The sequence below is a fragment of the Kogia breviceps genome, chromosome 1 (assembly GCF_026419965.1).
Source record: "Kogia breviceps isolate mKogBre1 chromosome 1, mKogBre1 haplotype 1, whole genome shotgun sequence".
Lineage (NCBI taxonomy): Eukaryota > Metazoa > Chordata > Mammalia > Artiodactyla > Physeteridae > Kogia > Kogia breviceps.
In genome coordinates, this window is record NC_081310.1 from 61,447,475 (window position 1) to 61,469,878 (window position 22,404).

The window sequence follows — 22,404 nt, forward strand, 5'->3', positions numbered from 1 at the left end:
CATATTTGTATGCCATTGGGCTTTTGGCTCCCCTCAAATGACACTCTCCTGGTGGTCTTCCTCCGTCACACACACCTGCAGTGGACTGTTTGCTTGGTCTCAGGACCCCAGCCCTGGGCCAGATGGAAGATATGGCTTGTCCGGTGAGCTCATCAGCAGTAATAGGCTGGCTGTGCTGACAAGATAGCCCTTCCCTTCCCCTAAGTGTAGGGAAGAGTGGCCACAAGCAGTGACTGAGACAGAGGCTGCCTAAGTCAGGATCTGGGCCTTGCTGCCTTCCCAGGCCTTTGCTGGCTATGTCCCTAGGCTGAATTGGGACTAGGAATCAAGTCCACAGTATTACCAATCTGGACCTCTCCAACCCATCTGTATTAGTTTACTAGGGCTACTGCAAAAAAGTAGCACAGACTGGGTGGCTTAAACAACAGAAATTTATTGTCTCACTGTTCTGGAGGCTAGAAGTCCAAAATCAAGGTGTCTGTAAGGTTGGTTCCTTCTGAGGACTTTGAGTGAGGGAAGGATCTGTCCCAGGCTTCTCTCCTTGGCTTGCAGATGGCTGTCTTCTCCCTGCATCTCTTCACATCATCTTCCCTCAATGCCTATCTGTCTCTGTGTCCAAATTTCCTTTTTTTTAGAATGACACCAGTCATATTTGATTAGGGCCCACTCTAATGACTGCATTTCAACTTGCTTACCTCTGTGAGGACTTTATCTCCAAGCACGATCACATTCTGAGATACTGCAGGTTATAGGACCTCAACATCTGAATTTGGGGGGCACACAATTCAGTCATAACACTACTCCATCATGGTCTCTCACTCATTGCTTTAAAGTCCAAAACCTAAGTACCCTGCTTATGCCCCTTCTTACCTGTGACAGCCTAGTGCTTCCACATCTCATGTGCTAGTACACAGCTCACTGTAAGCATGCACTTTACATGGACTGGAGTTCTATGCAGTGGGAAAGGTGAGGGAACTTTTATCAAGCACCTGTTAGGGGACATACAGGCCTTGAATTTCAGGTAATAGTAGATGTCTGTTTATTCCATGAGGCAATGCCAATATGGTACTTTTTATCCTCACACCAATAAAAATGGTATTTATGCTGCACTTGGAAAGTGCCAAAGACTGTTCCAAGCACTTTATATGAAGTAATTTTTTGAATGCCCACAACACCCCTTTGAGGTGGGTACTATTATTTACCTCCTTCTACACATAAGAAACTGAGGCCCAGACGGCTTAAAAAACTTGCCCAAGTCTGTAGTAACTGATGGAGTTGGATTTGAATCTCAGTAGTTAGCTCCAGACGCCATGATTTAATCATTACCTGATAGTATTTGGAAAAGGCAGGACTATTATTCTCACTGAATAGATGAGGAAACTGAAACTGAGCAGCTAAGCAACTCACTCAGGGTCATATGGGTAAAAGGCAGAGTGAAGGCACAATTCCTGCCCTGGAAGCCACAGGGCTTCCCTCAGAAGGGACCAAGTGTCCTGAGTCCCTTCCCCATACCCCACTCCACTTATACAGGCCCACAGGTATTAGGGCCAACCCAGAATCTCTAAATCCTTATTTGTGGTTAACCGTCTCCATACCGCAGGGTGATTATGGGACATGAGGGAAGGGAGGCACCTTCTCCACTTAGATCTAAGTCTTTTCGACTTATTTTTCCTCCCAGTCGCTTCCAGTTCAGAAGACCACTAGCCCCAAGGGGTCAGGTCTAGACCCCAGTCCCGGAATTTTCTCAGCCCGGATTAGAAGCGGGGGAGGGCGGTGGGGAAGGGGCTGGGGGTGGGTGCTGGGCCGCCCAGGAACACAGAGTATCATATTTCTCGAAACCCGCCAATCCTGAACGCAGCGGGGCGTGGCCACACCTGGGAGGCGTGGCCGGGCGGCAGATGGGTCCGCGGCGTTCCGAGGCGAGGCGCTGACGTGAGCTTGGCTCACCTGGGCGGGGAAGGTGAGGGCCGGTGTGGGAAAGGGAGAGGAGCCTGCAGTCCCTACCTGCGCAGAGCCAGGTGTTGCTTGCCCAACCGGCCGAGGAGAGCAGTGGCGAAGGGTGATCCTAACTGGGGACTTGGTTCGGAGGGACGTTCGCTTCTGGCAGACGGATTGAAGAAAGGTGGGGACGCCAACGTCTGGAGCCTCGCTTGAGGGAGGGAGGACACGCCGCCGGTGAAGAAGCGTCCCCTCCAGAGTTTGTGGGGGTGAGGAAAGCTCGCTTAAGGACATGTTTGTTTGGGGATACCCTCTAGGGCTGGGTGCCCATCGCTCTGCTTCAGGTAGCTTTCGGGAGGTCCTAGCCCGGGGGCGCTGGGCCCTTACCGACCCCCTACTTCTGTCGACTCCTTTTCCCTCCCGCCCAACTGGAGTGTGTGGCTCTCGGGCCCCTACCCACCAGCCGTCGGGGAGCGCTAAGGCGCCTCCACCACGCTGGCTCTCCCAGCTCACCGCTCCGCAGGCCCCTGGATCCCGAAGAGGGGATTTCCCAGGTCGTCCGGCCCTTTATCTTGGTGGGTGTTTTGGGAAATTGCGCGTCGGGGCGGCCAGTAAGTTTAGCCAGGTTGTTTCCTCTCCTGGGATTTGTTTAGCACAGTCAGGCCCCTACCCTGGGCCTGAGAGACACCCGTGAATTTCCAAGTAGCTAAGCTACGTGCTGGCGAGGGTGGCGCCGGGCGTGGTTGCTCTGGGGGTGAGGCCCTCTTCTGAAAGGGCTGGAGGGCTGGTGTAGACAAGTGCGGAAAGTCTTTCAGGCCTGACTGGAAAGCAGGCCCAGGGTGCCACTGTTTACAGGGAGCTTGCTGTGTGGTAAAGGGGTCCTCCCTACCCCAGGCGCGCTCTCTTGGTGGATGTCAAAAGTGGAAGCCAGGGAAGGGAGAGGAAGAAGGCGTTTGAGTAGGGGTTGGTGAAGGCTGGTGCTGACCCAGGAGAGCATTTTTGGATGTTTGTAAAATGCGTGACAGCAGCACCTATACCCTGTAGCTCCCTCTCTCCAGCCCCCAACTTCAATCAAGCAGGGAGGCAGGGCGTGGGAATTATGGCTAGAGGCCCAGAATTTACCCCTAAACAGGGCTAAATTAAATGGAGGAAAGACTGGGGAACTTGGAAGATGGCATTTCAGGTCTGTCCAGGAGGAAGGGAAAAAGCAGGACCACTCCTGAGACCTGTCTGCAAGAAATGAAGGTGTGTGTTTTACTCCGAGCAAAACCATTGACAACTGAATCTTGGTTTTTTTTTTTTTTTTTTGCGGTACGCGGGCCTCTCACTGTTGCGGCCTCTCCTGTTGCGGAGCACAGGCTCCGGACGCGCAGGCCCAGCGGCCATGGCTTACGGGCCCAGCCGCTCCAGGATCTTCCCGGACCGGGGCACGAACCCGTGTCCCCTGCATCGGCAGGCGGACTCTCAACCACTGTGCCACCAGGGAAGCCCCTGAATCTTGGCTTCGGGGTGGCCGTGTTCCTGGAATCTAGTCCGGGCAGGGGCTGCAGGGGTGGCAAGTACGGGTGTTTGTAGGGGACCTGTTCCCTGGAATGGGGGTGTGAGAGAGGATGGTTTATGCCTTAGGGAGGTTGATAGTGTCCCTGCTCAGTGCCCAGTATGAGGGGAGTGGATGGGTTAAATCTTTGTTCTTTGGCTAGTTGAATACATGTTGGAGACACAGGCCTTGAATTTTGCTGTGATGGCAGCTAGAGATACCAGAGCTGAGTTAAACTAGGCTAAGCTTGTTCTGTGGGCATTAGGATTTCGGTGGTGAGAGTGTTCTGAAAGAGAATTCTGGTTTAGGTGTGTTTAAGGGTGGGTGTCATGCAGTCTCCTCCCTAACCACTTCGTTGGCCCTCCATGCTGCTTGGATCTTTGTTGATGTTTCTCATTTACTTTCTTGGTGTATAGGAGAAGGGAGGGACTTAGAAGGCTGGGTGCAGTGGCAGGATATGGTACAGCACACTCTGACTCAGAAGTGTTGGGTCCAGGCCCCAGATAAAACACTTTGCTGTGCCTCAGTTAACCCAGCTGTAAAATGGGGATGATAATTTCATTATGAGGATGAAATCAGACACGTTAAATAAAAGTGCATGTAAAAACTGTTAAGCCTATGTAGATAGAGGATTGTTGTTACGATGGTTTCATTAGCTGAAGGCCATCATCTTTTATATCTCCCAGTGGCCAAGAAATGTCTTAGCTTCCTGTGGTTAAAAAAAATACTACTTGTAGTGTTTTGTTTTTAAGTTGTAAATCGAAACATGTCATTGTAGGAAAATGTTAATTGTATATAAAAGTACTTAGGCACGTATAAAATTCACCCACAGTCCTATCACCAGGTAAACACTAAGAACTTCTTGTTGCATCGATGTATTATTTCTTTCCCTTTCAAAAATTCTCTGTGCTTATGTACACAAGTGCATAGTATGTTACAGGATGGTGCTACTACTATACAGTCAATATTGTATGATGCCTTTTCCCCCCTTAAGTACATATTTAAACATTTTCCCAAATCCAGTAAAAATTCTTCAGCTGCCTCAATGTTAATGGCTACTTGATATTGCAGCCTATGAATGTCTATTTAGATATTTTTCTCTGTGATTTTGGTTGCTTCCAAATTTTCCCTCTCTGCCTGTTCTTGTAGTCTTAGGTACGGGTGGCTGGTGGAGGAGATGTCGGTCGTCTTTCAGAAGGTGGAGAGGGTTAGCTGTGATGGAGGTGGGGCATGGAGGAGGAGGAGGCTGGGGCAGCGTTGCTCCTGTGTACTGCCATCTTGGGAGAATGCTGAGAACACAGGGCTCTAGATCTTAGTCATCGACCTCTAAGGGTGGCTGCCTCTCCCTCCCCATCACTCTGTGCAGTTCCTTGTGTTGGCCTGGTTGCCTTAATTTTTTTTGATGTGCTGTGGATCAACTAGGATAAGCCCTTTTCTTCAAAGCCCATGATCTGTCAAGAGGTGGATTTCACGTGTCTGCCAGGCCTCCACACAAGACTGACCAATATTGCAACAGAAATTCTCAAAAGCCCCTCACTAGGTGGACCAGTTTGCTGCCCATTTCCTGTTCTCTTTGTTCTTCCTTTACCCCATCCCCCTTCCCGCAGGCCAGGACTGAGGAAGAGAAGGCTAGAACTTGCCCTGGGGAGAATATGCATTCCCTCCTCCTTATAAGGTAAATGTTCTCCATGGTTTGATAGCTTGACTTTGCAGTCCTACAGAGCAACCTGCACCAAGGCCAGGAACGTGGGGGTGGGGGGGCACTTGAATACCGAGTGCCACCTCACCTGCCCACTGTGAGCTGCTCCCAGGGGTGAAGGTTTCAGTTGCAGAACTTGGTAATTGGGTCAGAAGGCTCAGGTGAGAGCAGGTCCTGCCTTGCTGTTAAAGTGCCAGTGACCGAGCTGGGTTTGAGTTTTCCCGTTTGTTGGGAGCCTGGCTGGGGAGAGACGTGGCCTTTGGACCCACCCCTTAAGCTAAGTTCCTCCGAGGGGGAGCCTTCCTCTCGGCTGACTCAGCTGGTTTGGTTTCTGAACCGCGATCCAGGTGGGAATCTGTCTGGGTGGGAAGGTGACTTATTTATCTTCCTTTTCTGTCAGTGGATGTTTGAGCAATTCCAATGTCGATTTCTTCAGGGAGTCTGATGAGAACATGGTGTTTAGTAACTAATGTCGCCCTTGACACACAGTGGCTGACGGACAAATATGTGTTGAATGAACGTTCTTTTGCAGGCCTGTCTTTCTCACCTGAAGTAAAAACAAAGAGAAATGAGAACGCCAAAAAATCTAAACATAACACGCCAGGCAAACACTTCTCCGGTAACTGCTTTTTCCTTTAGGCACCCAATCTGGGCAGGCCTTTGTTTCCCCGCCGTGAGTGCTGGCCGCCGCCACCGAATGTTATCTGCTACGCTGTGCCCTTTATGAGAATCAATTGCAGACTTTACCCAGGCTGGCTCCAGAAACCAATCAGTTCAGTTCAGCCTCTGTGGGGAGGTAAACAGACCCAGGTGAGGAGGCTGTCCTAGCAGTACAGAGCTTGTCTTATGACTGGTTTTAGTACTCTAGGGTTAGGAACTGTGGTATTTGATCATTCTAGGGCATCTTAGCTTTACCAGACTCAGATACAGGGCAGGGTTCTTACACTTTGTCTCCAGTGCTCCCAAGCCTTCTCCTAGACGCTGGATTGTTGTGGGGATAACCAGCTCAGACCTCCCCGCCCCCGCATTTTTTTTTTTTTTTTGGGTGCAGAAACTTGGGGTGGCCCAGAGAAAGGAAAACTGACTTGAGGCCCAGCTCTCAGATCCCTGTGGATACACTGCCTGCTCATCTATGTAAGTGAGGACTTTGGAACCAGGGACCATCCCTCGCCTACTTCTCTCTCATCACGATGCTGTCCTTTCTTACTAAAATATTCCCATTCACCTGGTTGTCTAAAAAGAGAGCATGCTTCAGGTTCTTGCCTACATACCTGCTGTTTCCATAACTTTTTTCTTCCTTCTCCCGAGATGAGATTGAAAAGAGCAGTTTCTCTTCTCTTCCCTTGATACTTACGGAAGGACTGTTTTTCAGCAGGGATGACATCATCTTTTTATTTTTCTGCCTCAGGATTTAAATAGAAGAAATGTGATCTACTTACGTGATAAGTCTGATTTGGCTAGAGCATGAAAAATAAATGGCTTTGGAATAAGAATCAAAAGAACCTTTTAACCTCTTTTCTTTTCTTCCCCACCTGGCACAGTTTATTCCCATATTTAGTTTCTTTGCTGTAATCTAATGAAACTGTAGCTCTATCATATGGGAACAGTGTCTGGGAACTTTTCCCAGGGGCTGGCCTAATTCTCCTCTCCCCATTTCTTCCCCCTCCCCGCAACCCAGATCATGGCTCTACACCCCCGCAGAGTTCGGCTGAAGCCTTGGTTGGTGGCCCAAGTGGATAGTGGCCTGTACCCTGGGCTCATCTGGCTACACAGGGACTCCAAACGCTTCCAGATTCCCTGGAAACATGCCACCCGGCATAGCCCCCAACAGGAGGAGGAAAATACCATTTTCAAGGTAAAGGTCTTCTTTTACCATCTGGCTTGAAGTGTTTTCCAGTTCTCTCAGACCTTTCTGGTTTTTTTGTTCTTCTGTTTTCAATTTTGGCTTGAAGAAGGTACTAGATCCAAAATGCTGATGTAACAAAGAGAATGTTTATGATGGGGGGTGGGGGCAAACTTAGCAGGCATAGTAATTTCTCCTGTTGGGGCATGTCTGCTATGGTTGAGGCCATTTATTCTTTCCCATTGGTCACAGCTACTCACCTCACATCCCAAGGGATCCCAGGTGTGATTGGCTAAACTCCTGTAAGTGCATGTATGCTGTGGTTGTTCTAGAGCTCCCAAGGGTCAGCCAGCAATCAACCCTCCATTCACTCAGGGCTCTTGCTCTGGCCCGGGAATGGCTGTCCAGATCAGGGCAGAACTACTGAGTGTTAGCAGGCTCCTAACAGCCTGTAGTAGCATGGGTGTCGAGGGCCCTTTGCAGGTTTTTCTTTTGATGCTAAAACATTTTGCCCCATTCATAACCTCCGCTTAAAAATGAAAGGCGATTTAATTACAGGTTTTTATTCTACAAATATGTTTTTGTAACTGAAGAGTAGCTCTGATGTGAGAGTTATTTTGCTTCACTGAAAATAAGATTGAATCACATGGCATTTCATAAAATGTAAGTGAAACCAAAGTCTGAGACAGAAGTAGGTGGGAAGGTCGTTGTGAGAAGGAGTATTATGTGGTTTGTAACTCCGGAGCCTATGCCTCTGTTCCAGACCAACTTCTCTGTGCTGGTCGGTCTCCCATCTCATGAGTAGCTTTAGCTCCTGTACTCTCAAGACACGGAGAAATGAGTTTCCCCATTTCTTCCCTGACTAAGCTGGAAGTCAGAAGTGAAATCCAGTTCCTACCCTGAGCCTCTCAAGATTGATGCTCCAGGTTCTTGCTGAGACTGGGCCAGGAAAGGTGGGCTCATACCTCAAAGGAGAGCCAACTTAGAGTTGTTTCCCACCCAACTCAGTTATATTGGGTGTAGAGATGAGAGGTAGAGAAAAAATTGGCCTGTCAATACTTAGAAAGTAAATGAATGCTTTTAATGTAAAAATTAAATAATGATATGAAAGTGGGAAGGAAAACATCTGTAAATCAGCACCAATTATTGGAGCTGGCATCAGAGGGTGATGGGCCTGCCCTGACCCAGCTGGCCTCTCACTGTGGCCTTGGTCTGAACTGGACTTGCTGTTGAAGTGCCTCGTGGTGGCTGGCCATGGGGGAAGAGGCTGGTTCCTGAAAGCTCCACTCGTGAGAATGTTCTGTATGCTTAGGGCTTGAGGAAAAATTGGCTGTGGGAAGCTGCTTTGTTTTACTTATATCTGTGTATCTGTTTGCAGAATGCTAAGGGAGGGCCTGGGTGTCGGGAGAAGAGTGAGGGTGCTTTCACAGATCCCAAGCTCTGACAGGCCTTTGGCAGGATATGGGGTGTGGGCAGTTTTGACTAGCATTAAGTGGGTGCCTGCTCCATAACCTAGGTCCGTTATCTCATTTGCTTCTCGACAACACTGTAAGGGGGGCGGCACCCTCATGTTATAGATGCAAAAGCTGAGTCTCAGAGGGCCTATGTAACTTGCCCAAGTCACATAGAGCCAATAAGTGGTGGGGTTAGGGTTTGAACCCAGGCCTATCAGCTCCCCCATTATCAGACGGCCCCTTCTGACCAGGAGCTGGAAGACCTGGCTTCAGATCCTACTACCATCACTTGCATGTGTGTGGTCTTGAACAAGTTACATAATCTCTTTGGGCTTTAGCTTCCCCTTCAGTAAAATGGGGATAAAACCAGTCTTGCCTGCCTCACAAGATTGTTGTGAGAATTGAGTGAAATCAGTGTATGGGAAGGGACTCGTAAATTGCCATAAAAATGCAGAGACTGTGTCCATTTTAGGAAGAGAAATAGGGACCTGCCCGGTGACCAGAATCCCAGAAGCAAGGCTCAGAATGGGTTTGAATAAGGGATGTTTAAAAAGCACAACGATTGGGCTTCCCTGGTGGCTGGTGGCGCAGTGGTTGCAAGTCCGCCTGCCGATGCAGGGGACACGGGTTCGTGCCCCGGTCTGGGAAGATCCCACATTCCGCAGAGCGGCTGGGCCCGTGAGCCATGGCTGCTGGGCCTGCGCGTCCGGAGCCTGTGCTCTGCAACGGGAGAGGCCACAACAGTGAGAGGCCCGCCTAGCACCAAAAAAAAAAAAAGGCACAACGATTGTCATGCGGTGGGTACCACCCTCTGCTGCATCAGCCTCAGGTTCTCTGCATCATCTGGGTGGGCCCTGGGGAGTGGCTGTGTTGTGAGCAGGGTGTTACTCTGGCTGCTCTCTGTGGAGGGGCAGGGATTCAGGGAGCCACAGAAATTTTGCAGACCTGTGCCAAAGTCAGCACAGCCCAAGCCCGCTGGATGGGGCCAGAGGGGGAGTGGGCACGGAGGATCAAACAGAGAGGGGGGAAAACGTGAGGAGGCAGCAGCCAGGTACTGCCAGGTGCAACTGGAGATGTGCCTCTCTGACACTAGGGACTGTGGAGGTTGAAATCCCCTACAGGGGGTTGGATGGAATGGAGCCTGCTGAGTGCCCAAGGGCAGCAGCTTTGTCAAACTGCTTCATTCCATACTGCACATCAAGTGGAGGAGCCCCCAGGTCTGAGAAGATGGTAAGAAGAAATGGGTGAATTGGAGGAGAAGGATTTAGCTTGGCTATTGGGAGAAGCTTCCTCATGATTGTGAGGCTCTGCAGGGATTGACTGAGGGAGACCAGAGAGCTCAAAGGATGGGGCCAGAAAATTTCCATTTCGGCTTGAGGAAGTCATCTACGTTCAGGAGCGGAGGCGGGGAGTTGGGACTGGACAAGCGATATGCCCTGTCCACGTGAACAAGTTGCCGTATGCTTCCTGATCTTGAGTCCTCTGCAAAAGACATCCCCCTTTTCTGCACCAGCACATACGTCACACCCCTGAAGAAAGTGTAGACATCTGAGATACGTTAACAATGGGGGAGGGCTGAGATTCCGTGAACAGACACATAAATGCCTGTTAGAACTGGAAATTGAAAACCAGAGAGGCGGGGCCACACTGGTTTTGGCCCAGGCCACCAGCCAGCCACTGGTGTTCCCAGCAAAATGTTCCCAATGTGGGAGTTTGAGGAAGTAGGGAAAGGGAGGTGGTGTGAGCTTATTAGGACTTGAGGCCCTCCGCCTCCCACTGAGGCAAGCTGAACCCCCCAGAGCATGCTTCCTGCCCTCCTATGGGCTGCTACTCCTAAAGGTACTTGGTTTCAACAGTTATTTGTACATCAGATTGAAGACTGAAGGGAGAGGGGACAGCAAGCCTAAATTCTTCATATAATACGCCATCTCCCTTTCTCTTCTTATTACATAAGCAATTCCTGTGAAAAACAAATAAGTAAAACAAAACAAAACAAAATTACCTGAAATCCTGCTATCCAAAAGTTACCATTAGTATTTTGGTGTATATTTGTTCCAGATTTTTCTTTATTTTCAACCCTTCATTATGGCCGTTGTAGTCTTGACAGATGTTGCTGGCACAAGCACTTGAGATGAGGCTCCTCTTTTTAAACTATTATATTTGCATTTGGCTTAATTTCTCTCAGGCCTTGCCTGGTCCCCAGGGTGGTGTTTCCTGCTGCAGTCTCTGTAAATTGGAGTTGGGGTGATGGGGCAGTCAGGCAGGGCTGTGTGTATCTGTGTCTGTATGAGGGAGGGCGGGCACACTTTCCAGTGTTACTGGGCAACAAGCAGGCGCTCACTGCAGTTTCCTATCCCTCAGGCCTGGGCTGTGGAGACAGGGAAGTACCAGGAAGGGGTGGACGACCCTGACCCAGCTAAATGGAAGGCCCAGCTCCGCTGTGCGCTCAACAAGAGCAGGGAATTCAACCTGATGTACGACGGCACCAAGGAGGTGCCCATGAACCCCGTGAAGATATATCAAGTGTGTGACATCCCCCAGCCACAGGGCTCTATCATTAACCCAGGTGAGGCCCCAGCTGCTGGGGAGAAGGTGGACAGTGTGCCAGGTTCTGGGCTGGACCCTTAAAGCGATAGTCGACTTGAAAGTTGCCTCACTTACAAAGTTGAAGACTGGTAAAGCAAGAAATCCTGTCCCTAGAAAGAACCCAGAGAACAAAAGGTATAAACTCAGCAAAGTCTTCCTGCCCACCCAGTGGAACAGTAAAGCATTAGAAAGAAGAGGGGGTATTGAGTTCTGTAAAAAATAACTTCTCTTGGGACTCAATACTGAGAAGAGAGGCCAGATAGTTTAGAAGAAGGAGGGATTAAAACTTAGAAGGTCTGAGTTATAAACCTCGTTCTTTCCATTTCACTACTTGTGGGACATTGAATCAAGTCATTCAACCTTTTGAGCCTCAGCTTCTTCCACTATAAAATCTGGGTTCTCATCTTTCCTGTGTATTTCAAAGGCTGTTCTAAGAGTCAATTGACATGACATTATGAAGGCTATTAAGTTCTCTTTATAAATGATGGGTAAGTGATCATTTGATTTGTATGGTATTTTTCCTAGGAGAATACCACCTGATCCCTATATTTACTCAATGTCTAGCAAGTTCCGACTGAGAGCCAGATAATTTAGACTTGACCTCCAGTGAATCTAGTGAGGCTCTGCCATGAGGGAAGGGTCTGTCTTCACATTAAGCTTAGAAAGGAGAGAAGCTGTGGTCCTTGGGTCCTTAGAAGGGAATGCTAATGTGTAGAAAGGGGTTTAGAGTAGGAATTAAAAGATTTCTAGGAGAAGGGAGTAGGGTCTGCAGCTCCTGGATAGGGGAGGGGATGAGAGCTTGCACGGGGGCTCCGTAGGAGGAGCTGGGAGTGGGGTGAACACCCTTGGTTCCCACTCTTTGGCATTGAGGGTGCACACTGAACCCAAGGAGCCTCTGTGCTGGCAGTGCCTAGCTTGAACAGTGGGTTAGCTGCAAGGATGACAGTGCAACGTGAGTGGCTCACTTGTGACCTTTGTGTGTGTGTGTGTGTCTGTTTCTCGGGTAGGATCCACTGGATCTGCTCCTTGGGATGAGAAAGATAATGATGTCGATGAAGAAGATGAGGAAGATGAGCTGGACCAGTCACAGCACCACGTTCCCATCCAGGACACCTTCCCCTTCCTGAACATCAATGGTGAGTAGGGTCAGGGGTGGGACAGAGGCATGGAGAGGATGTAAGGGGCTTTGATTTTGCAACCATTGACACCATATCCACCATTGCACTGGGAGCAGCGACCGGGCCCTGTGGCCAGGCTGCCAGTCTGTTAGCAAGCAGGAGTCATAGGCAAAGAAACTCCATAGGCATAGTTATCCCAGTGGGGTAGCTTCTAGGCAGAGAGAGCATCTTCTGAATCTGATGTGATAATTCAGAGAAATTAAAAAATTAAATTCATTCTCAATCCCGCATACAAATACACAAGCTGTTGTAAATTTTGCTGATTTCCTTCAGGCCAAGTGCAGAGATCATTGTCGTGAATTGTAGGCAAACTCTTCTGCTATTTCCCTCGGTATAAATTTTCTGTCACTGCCTTTACAGCCTCTGCTAAGGCTGTATCATGGGAAACTTGTGGCTCTACAGCTCTTAATACTAGGCTCTGATAAAATTTATCTACTAGAGACTTTTATCTTTTTTTAAAATTGACTTTCTGAATTCAGCTTCCCAGGAAAGATGAGTTTAGAGGTTGGAGGGTCACTGTGAGACAGCAGGTACTGCATCTCCCATTGCACATTCTGAGGATGCTCAAACACAAGGTGAATTGCTCTTCCACAGCATCTTCACTTGCACTTTTCACTGACATGCTCCTCGTCATGACTTGCATTCAGTTGAGTAGCTTTTCACTACTTTTTTCTAAGTTCCATCTGGCTGCTAGGGTCAAATGAGATACTTTTGCCACCTAGAAAATTTAGTATATCAAGATGATTCCTGTAGGATTTTGGAATACCCTACTCTAGGTGATGCCCTTTCTTTTGAGAATCAGGAAATGACTCTTATCTGTCTACTTGCCCTCCTTCACTTACCCTGTCATTTATAACTTTGCAACCAAGTGATGAGTAAAGACAATGATCATAGAGCTCTCTTAGGTTAGTATTGCCACAGCTACATTCCCACTTGGTGCAGTTTTAAGATTTGGACATTTGGAAATGTGAGATCCTTTCCCAAATCTTTGACTGACTCATTCTGTTATTCTCACCCCTTAAAAGGATGCAGCCCATTTCCAGGATCCTGATTTCCCATTTTTTTTTTCATGTGTTGTTAAAGCTAGTGTTGTATGGCCTTATGTTATGGGCCACCTTGGATCCTTGATGGAAACATGTGAACATACATTAAAAATAAAAAAGTAAAATGGGTACATAGATATAACCAGACTCGTACACAAAGGGTCAAAGAAACCTTAACCTCTGTGATTTCAGAGCTGTTGGGCAGAGGAAGAAGAATTGTTGAAGAATAGATGCTTAAAAGGTGAGGCTAGGAGGAAAAATCTGTAAACTTTGGAGTGAGCCAGCTTTGACAATAGCAGGGATATAGGATGTGTTTTTCATTCTCTCTTTTAAAAGCTTTAACTGGGGCTTCCCTGGTGGGGCAGTGGTTGAGAGTCTGCCTGCCGATGCAGGGGTCATGGGTTTGTGCCCGGGTTCGTGCCCCGGTCCGGGAAGATCCCACATGCCGCGGAGCGGCTGGGCCCGTGAGCCATGGCCGCTGAGCCTGCGCGTCCGGAGCCTGTGCTCCGCAACGGGAGAGGCCACAGCAGTGAGAGGCCCGCGTACCGCAAAAAATAAAAAAATAAATAAAAGCTTTAACTGGATACTTTTGAATAAATAATACTCTTACATGGTTTAAAATTCATAATGGTACAAAAAGGAAATCAGCTGAAAGGTTTTCCTTCTATCCTGTCTGAACAGTTGCTTCCCTGGAGGAAACAGATCTTTCCGGGTTCTTGAGTATCCTTCCAGATGTTTCATGCATGTAAAAAAGTGTGTGTTTGTTTTTAAAGGAATTTCTATACATTAACACTTACTCGAAGCTAATCAACCAATTTAGTTGAGTTCATTTTATGGAAGACAACCAGTGTCTATTTAATTGCTGGGTTCAAATTTTGTAACAGGGAATCTCTCATTCATGCCTGTTCTAATTTAACCCCAGAGAGTACCCACTTGTGTGTTAATCATCAGCGAATGCATGTTTTCAGAATTATGCGTTCATGAGAGAACTAATAAGGTTAGGAAGCAGAAGCAGGGGAACCTTATTTCTTTTGGTGTCTGTTGGGGGAATTACTGATGGGCTGCCACACTGCGTTGTCGTCCAGTGTTGGACCTTTTAGGTTTGAGAGCTTCGGACCCAGGTGATATGCATGTGTGGTGCTCCTTGCCTGCTCACCCACATCCTTCTGTTCTAGGTTCTCCCATAGCACCAGCCAGTGTGGGCAACTGCAGTGTGGGCAACTGCAGCCCCGAAGCAGTGTGGCCCAAAACGGAACCTCTGGAGATGGAAGTACCCCAGGCACCTATACAGCCTTTCTATAGCTCTCCAGAGCTGTGGATCAGCTCTCTCCCAAGTAAGTGAGCCTTGATTTTCTAGCTGGATCTTCAGCTCCTATTACAGTCCATTTTCTGCCCTACCTTCTGCCTCCATTTCTTTGCCATGTATAGAATAGTCCCCCAGGCAGCTTCTGTGTTTGGTTCCTGGCTGGCTGATGAGTCACCAGGAACTAAAGAAACATTAGCCCATACCTGCCTGCCCATGGGGATGCTCTGATTGGTGCTGTGCAGCTCTAGGTTACTCACCTATTAGGTGGGTGGAAGACCTGGGTTTATCCGTTTGCCCAGGGGATTTGAGGACAAGGTCAGTTGTGGGATGGGGAAGTTAATGACTGTGGAATTGGTCAAGGAGACTCTTGGGTTTTGAGGGACTTTAGGACCCAGAGAAAATCTCTTTCTGAATTGGGTACAAATTGATCTCAGTGAAGAATCATTGTCATTGCACCTCCCTTTCACACCACACATGGTAGGGGAGGTGCCGGGGGAGTATACTAGCATTTTGTCCAAGAGGCTGATAGCTTTGATAAGACCTATAGGGTTCAGTGGACACTTGCTGAGTGAAAATTTACTTTGTTGTGAACTGTGTCCTTCTGTGATATATTATTAGAACATATCAAGTGTGTGCTCATCTGTGTAATTTTCAGAAATAGGCCTTGGTATTTCCTATTGTTCCTCTGGTTTCTTTAAACAGTGAGTCTAAAATGATACACAAACCAGATGCTGCCTTAGTTTTCAGCTCCTTCCAATGCCTATTGATGTAAAGACTCAGTCAGTACAAAATGGGGAGACCAGGACCCAGAACTTTGGTTGGAGAAATACTCGCTGTTCGGGTGTGGTGACCGAACAGAGGTAGTATAGATGAAATTTGAACTATCTGCTTCAAGGCAGCCTTTTGAGTGAATATTCCAGGGATATGTTGATGTCTCCCTTTGTTGCAGGAAGGATAACTATGGCAATGGCCTTCCTGAATGCTGGTTGAAAGGTGGCTTGATCTTGATGGACTTGCATGAGTCTTAGGGATGGACGGGCAGAGCAGCAGAGCAGGACTCTCACTGTCCCCCCTCATCTTGCAGTGACTGACCTGGACATCAAATTTCAGTACCGTGGGAAGGAGTATGCACAGACCATGACGGTGAGCAACCCCCAGGGCTGCCGGCTCTTCTATGGAGACCTGGGTCCCATGCCTGACCAGGAGGAGCTCTTTGGTCCCGTCAGCCTGGAGCAGGTCAAGTTCCCAGGTCCGGAGCACATCACCAATGAGAAGCAGAAGCTGTTCACCAGCAAGCTGCTAGACGTCATGGACAGAGGACTGATCCTGGAGGTCAGCGGTCATGCCATCTATGCCATCAGGCTGTGCCAGTGCAAGGTGTACTGGTCTGGGCCATGTGCCCCATCGCTTGTTGCCCCCAACCTGATCGAGAGACAAAAGAAGGTTAAACTGTTTTGTCTGGAAACGTTCCTTAGTGGTGAGTCTTTTTTCAGACGATTGATAGTGGGAACTTCCTGCCCCCCTTTCCTGGCTCTGCAAAGATCTTAACCAAACAATTTCTTCTGGAGGAGGTCAGGGTAGAAGGGGACCTTGATTCTGAAAAATAAAAGTGACCTGGGCAACAAAGAAGAGTGTTGCACTCCAAAGCTATGCATTTAAAGCCAGTTTTAGGTGGTTCTGGCTCCTTTATTGGGCAGAAGAAGGAGACAGCCTTGTTATTGCTCCCCAAATTCTACCAGCTTATCCTTAACTTTGGAAGGTGACCCTGTTCATCATAATCAGCAAAACATATACTCTTCTCATTTGGGACATATTTGAGTGGCAAATTTACGCAGACATATTTAGGGAGAGCACTGAGATGTGAATTTTCCAATGTGATTTGAACCCTAAGTCTGGTTTAAGCGACGTCCAATAGAACTCTCTGAAATGATGAAAATGTTCTATTATTTGTATTGTTCAATATGGTAGCCACTAGCCACATGTGGCTATTGAGTATGTAGATGTAACTAATGTGACTAAGAAACTATTTAATTTTAATGAATTTAAATTCAATACCCACATGTTGTGGCCAGTGGCTACTATCCTGGACAGTATAAAAGAGAGTATTTACTGAGTAGGTGTGGAATGATCCAGTACACCAAACTGCATGCTCTTCCATGTTCTGCAGATCTCATTGCCCACCAGAAAGGACAGATAGAGAAACAGCCACCATTTGAGATCTACTTATGCTTTGGGGAAGAATGGCCAGATGGGAAACCTCAGGAAAGGAAACTCATCTTGGTTCAGGTGAGGAGATAATAATGTGTCAACAACTCTTTGCCTTTTTATCAATGCTTTAGCCCCTAGGTCTGGGCTTGAGCCCTGAGTGAGGATCCATCAGCCTCTGTGGGTTTTAATCCCATCAGATGTAGCAACTTGAGCTTTGTACATTGTACAGTAGGACCAGGCTGGAGAATACAGTGTCCTCAAAGCAAGTGACTGATTCAGGGGAGACCTTATTCTCTTACTGACATTAGAGTCTTGCTGAAACCTAACAGGATATGACTCTTTCCAGCTCTTTTAGAAAAACCTTTTGAGGTACTTTTAAGAACGTGTTCTTATTCTGGAAAGTGCCAGCAAGACCTCTTGGGTTTGGCTGTGGATTTGTGCATCAAGACAGGCAGTAGATGAAATTTGGGTAAAAGTCTTGCTAAATAAGCAGTTATTTACTTAGGCATGGGATGTGATGCTACTTCTAGGTTCTTTACCTTCATTTGAACCAAATTCTAAAGTGAACCTTGGCAGGATGGTCCCGAGAGATGAAGGCATAGTCTGTATCTAGACATTAAAGTGGTGGACTCCCCCACCGCCTCACTGGCCCTATCTTCAATCTTGGGCCCCTCCTGCTGTTTAAAAATACCCTTTCCTCAGTGGATAGCTGTGTGCTCTGTGTCCTGAACAGGTCATTCCGGTGGTGGCTCGGATGATCTATGAGATGTTTTCTGGTGATTTCACACGATCCTTTGACAGTGGCAGTGTCCGCCTGCAGATCTCAACTCCAGACATCAAGGATAACATTGTTGCTCAGCTGAAGCAGCTGTACCGCATCCTGCAAACCCAGGAAAGCTGGCAGCCCATGCAGCCCACCCCCAGCATGCAACTGTCCCCTGCCCTGCCAGCCCAGTAATCATGAATGCCATCTTCCTTCTCTTTTTTTTTTACAATATTGTACATATGGATATTTTTTATTAGATTTAACCAGCTTTTAAACCTTTCTTCTTTCTAATAATATTAGTACTCTCTGACTCTCCAAATATGCCTAGCTTTTAAAGTTGATTTAATTTATGGAAAAATCACCCTTCATACTTTCCCTTTCTTTTTTAAACCTCCCCATGGTAGTGTAATGTAGTAGAAGGAGATTTGCCCTGGGAGTTTGGACACCAGGGTTCTAGCTGCAGCTTTGCTTCCAGTGGTGTGACCTTGAACCAAGTCATTTAGCCTCTGGGCTTCAGATTCATTACTGTAAAATGAAGGAGTTGGAATGATGCCTGAAATAATGCCAGCTTTAAAACTCTGACTCAGTGACTTCATTCTACTTGTACAAGGCAAAACTGCCTGGAACAAAACATTTCTGCCTTGTTCTTGCACCATATTTTTTTTTTTTTTTTTTTTTTTGCTTTCATTAAAGTTCCCTCAAGCACTGATTTGTCCAGGATTGATCTCCGTTTGACCTGTTCTGCTAGTATAGTAAGCTGGCTCCCTGATGGGGGAAGAGGGAAGGAGGGGTGCCGGCTGGTTGCTTTGGGAACCAAGCTAGATATCTAAATAGAAATAGGTGCCAAAGTCTGAAAGTCACCCAGCCTGTGGAGTAAAAACTCACAAATTGAGCTTCTAAAGGGAAGCTGTTGATGTAGAAAGCTTAGGGATTCTGTAGAAGAATTGGCTGTCAGGTTTTCAACTTATCACCACCGAAATACGGGCATACCTCGGAGATATTGCAGGGCTAGTCCCAAACCACTGCAATAAAGTGAATATTGCAATAAAGCAAGTCACACAAATTTTTTTGTTTCCCAGTGCATATAAAAGTTATGCTTACATTACACTGTCGTCTGTTAAGTGTGCAATAGCATTATGTCTAAAAGTACAAATGTGCATACCCTAATTAAAAATACTTGGGGGGGCTTCCCTGGCGGCATAGTGGTTGAGAATCTGCCTGCCGATGCAGGGGATACGGGTTCGAGCCCTGGTCTGGGAAGATCCCACATGCCGCGGAGCAACTGGGCCCGTGAGCCACAGCTACTGAGCCTGCGCGTCTGGAGCCTGTGCTCCGCAACAAGAGAGACCACGACAGTGAGAGGCCCGCGCAACGCGATGAAGAGTGGCCCCCGCTTGCTGCAACTAGAGAAAGCCGTCGAACAGGGGCGAGGACCCAACACGGCCAAAAATAAATAAATTTTAAAAAAATAACAGTAGGAGTAAAATAGACAGTAAAAGTTATTTAAAAAAAAAAAATACTTGGGTACTTCCCTGGTGGTGCAGTGGTTAAGAATCTGCCTGCCAATGCAGGGGATATGGGTTCGAGCCCTGGTCGGGGAAGATCCCACATGCCGCGGAGCAACTAAGCCTGTGCGCCACAACTACTGAGCCTGCGCCCTAGAGCCCGTGAGCCACAACTACTGAAGCCCGCACGCCTAGAGCCCGTGCTCCACAACAAGAGAAGCCACTGCAATGAGGAGCCTGTGCACTGCAATGAAGAGTAGCCCCCCGCTCGCTGCAACTAGAGAAAACCGCACACAGCAACAAAGACCAAATGCAGCCAAAAATAAATAAAAAGTAAATTAATTAATAAAGATACTTGATTGCTAAAAAATGGTAACCATCATCTGAGCCTTCAGCAAGTCCTAATCTTTTTGCAATAGTTACATCAAAGATCACTGATCACAGATCACCATAACAAACAAGAATAAAAAAGTTCAAGTATTGTGAGAACTACCAAAACATCACACACAGACATGAAGTGAACAAACGCTGTTGGAAAAATGGCGTCAATAGGCTTGCTTGACTCAGGGTCGCCACAGATCTTCAATTTGTAAAAAACACAGTATCTGCAAAGTGCAATGAAGCAAAACACAATAAAATGAGGTATGTCTGTACCACTGTGTGTGTGTGGTAGATGACGGTATATAACTCAGTGATAGCCTTTGGAGAGGATGGAGCTCTCTTGTTCTTTTTTCCCTTCTTTGAGGAAGACCTGAGAGTGAGTTGGGCATCCAGGACCAACTACTGTGACCACAGAGGAGACAGGGACAGTTCCTCCTATGGAGATGTTTACAGTCTTCCTGTCATTTGGATTTTTTGTGGATGGGAAAAATGGGGTGTTGAATGTGTTAAGATCAAGGTGAAGAAGGGCTGGGCAGTACTTTTCTGGAAATGGCTCACCTAGCACAAACCTGCTTGTCTCCTTTCCTGGTGGAGGTAGCTGGGTGTGAACAATTAAGGTGAAGAGTGTAGATTAAGGTGTAGAACATTGCAGCTATGGCTACAATTAAGGTGTAGAATTGCAGCCATGGCTGCCACAAACTGGTCTGATCTATTAACTTTTGTTCTGTCCCTGACCCTTTGACTCTGTTTTGTTTTTTAGGAAGAAATTATACATAATTTAAACTCCAGGACCTAAATGGAAAACAAGATGCTTATCTCTGGTTGCAGGTTCCAACCCTCCTGAATACTGATACCTATGTGTGCCATGCCATATTAAGAAAGTCCATGTCTGGTCTGCTACCCTTAAAGCAAGCCACCCCCTACTTGCTACTGTAGTTGAGCTAGCTGTAAAGTTGGGCTAGCTTTACTTCAAAAACACCTCAATCACAAGTGGCAATGGGACTTATTTATTTAGAAAGCTTAAGCTGTGGTTTTAGGGTCTCTAAGGGACCTAGTAGTATCTGCTGTTACTAAAGCATGACCAAGAGAAATCTGGGTGTTCTCTCTAAGGGACCTAGTAGAATCTGCTGTTACTAAAGCATGACCAAGAGAAATCTGGGTGCTCAGGTGCTCAGCTGTGAGCAGAAGTTGGGCTTCTAGAGATCAGGAAACATGCGAGGTATAGGAACTTTATATTTTGGGGGCATTTTGTTGAGTGGGTGAAATGAGGGATTTGGTCTTGTTGTCTGGCTGCCTCTGTCTGTATCTGCATAGCTCAAAGTTAAAAAGAATCCACAGAAAATACATTGGGAGGGCAACTGCTGGATCTGGCCTGGTCCCTTCCCCTTATTCTGTGAGATGCTAACAGCCAGGCTGTACACCTGGGTGGGGGCCCAGAAAATGTGGGCTGGCAAAGGATGTAGAGAACAGTGTTCTTAAGTGCCAAGAAGGATTGAACTTTTAGTATGTGATGGTAATGAAAAGCTGATGAATATGTTAGAGGAATGGATGCGTGGTTTTATGTGGTCTTAACCCAGTAGTGTAGTTTCTTCCTTGTTCTTTATCCTTTTCAGAACAGTGGGAGAGTGCATGCAGGGCTCTCCACTGACCTCCCTTAGTGCTCCTTCTCTGGTCCTGATGCCAGGTATTCTTTCTTGGAGACTCAGTCTGCTATCTCCTTTGGTGGCTACACCACTCATTCCCTTGGTGTTTTCTATTTCCTTGCTTTCACCTTGCTTAAGACTGGGAAGGGAGTTAGGTGGTGTCCCCAGCTTTTCGTTTTCTTCACTGGCCACCCCACTAAACTAGATTAGCTGTAGGTGTAAATTGGGAGGGCAAATGTTGGATCTGGACTGCTCCCTTGCCCACATAATTAGGTCCCTGGCTATATGTTCCCATAGCACCCTATAATTCCTCTTTCAGAATAATCAGTTCCCTTGTAATTGCTCAGTTTGTGTCCTGCATGACTACAGACTTGCTGGAGGTAGGGACTATTTGTCTTGGACTTTGCTGTCAGCCCTTAGCACAATGTCTGGTAGATAGTATGTTCCCAAATATTTATTGTTAGAATAAATGCGTTAACTCAATATGTCCTTCATTTCAGAAACTGATTGCTAACTACCATGGGAAAATAAAGTAAATATGGGGATGGAAAAAATTCTAAAATTAGTTTCTGCTCTGCTTCTGACTCCCTCTGAGCTAAGAACGTTAGCGTGGGAGCCCCTACAAGCTGGACCTCCTTCCAGGCTGGCCCCACCTTTACGGTGGTCTCTTTTCACAGTCTGAAGATGCCACCAAGGTACAGCCAGGAGTGAAACTTCCAGTGTGGGTGACTGCAGTTCCCTTAGCCTCTGCCCTGCCCATGTATCAGTAAATTTGGGCTATTTCTTCAGATACGAATTTTCTCAAGAAATTCTTTCCCTTTGTGGTATGGGTCATATCACTGGTAGTTAACCTTTCAGTGAAATAACTTTTTCTTCCTAATGACCGGATTGAAAAGCTTCTGCACCTCTGCCTCTCATTTCTCATGTGAACTCAGCAAACTGAATTCCTCAATTTGAGCTCCAAGAAAGTGGGGTTTTGTCTGTTTTCTACGCTGTAATACTTCCAGCGCCCAGAAGCATACCTAGCACACATTTGTTCGGAGTGAATACTCATGCACTTAACACCCTGCTTAGAGATGACAAACTTTGGCCAGGACACCTGTCCACCCACTTCTCGGAATTCAGCCTCTCAGGATTTAGGTAGGTCAAAGTAAAAAACAAAAAACTTTCCAGCACCCACAGGTGAGGATATTATGCAAAACACGTCGCTTGTCTTGAGATGTTTCGTTTGGAGGGGAAAGTACATTTCTCCAGAGACAACTCAAAGCGTGTTTTTGCATCGAGTACCCTCCTTCTGCCTTCCGGGTCAAATGGGAC

At 47.2% G+C, this 22,404-nt stretch overlaps 1 protein-coding gene across 13 annotated transcripts in view; it reads left to right on the forward strand.

Moving 5' to 3' along the window:
- IRF6 (interferon regulatory factor 6) overlaps positions 1-21,644 on the forward strand; it is a 41,384-nt gene extending 19,740 nt beyond the window's left edge. For 4 of the 13 annotated variants that reach the window (XM_067032309.1, XM_067032338.1, XM_067032324.1 and 1 more), the window contains exons 2-8: positions 6,853-7,029; positions 10,833-11,037; positions 12,065-12,193; positions 14,454-14,612; positions 15,669-16,061; positions 16,752-16,870; positions 17,526-18,618. In XM_067032309.1, coding sequence (XP_066888410.1) covers positions 6,856-7,029; positions 10,833-11,037; positions 12,065-12,193; positions 14,454-14,612; positions 15,669-16,061; positions 16,752-16,870; positions 17,526-17,750 — 1,404 coding nt within the window. In that variant the 5' untranslated portion in view covers positions 6,853-6,855 and the 3' untranslated portion in view covers positions 17,751-18,618. Of the gene's footprint in view, positions 1-127; positions 144-1,893; positions 2,208-6,225; positions 6,309-6,852; positions 7,030-10,832; positions 11,038-12,064; positions 12,194-14,453; positions 14,613-15,668; positions 16,062-16,751; positions 16,871-17,525; positions 19,064-20,204 lie in introns of those variants that run through there. The other 9 variants (XM_067032316.1, XM_067032346.1, XM_067032299.1 and 6 more) reach the window with 9 other exon arrangements.
- The last annotated feature ends 760 nt before the right edge of the window (positions 21,645-22,404 follow it).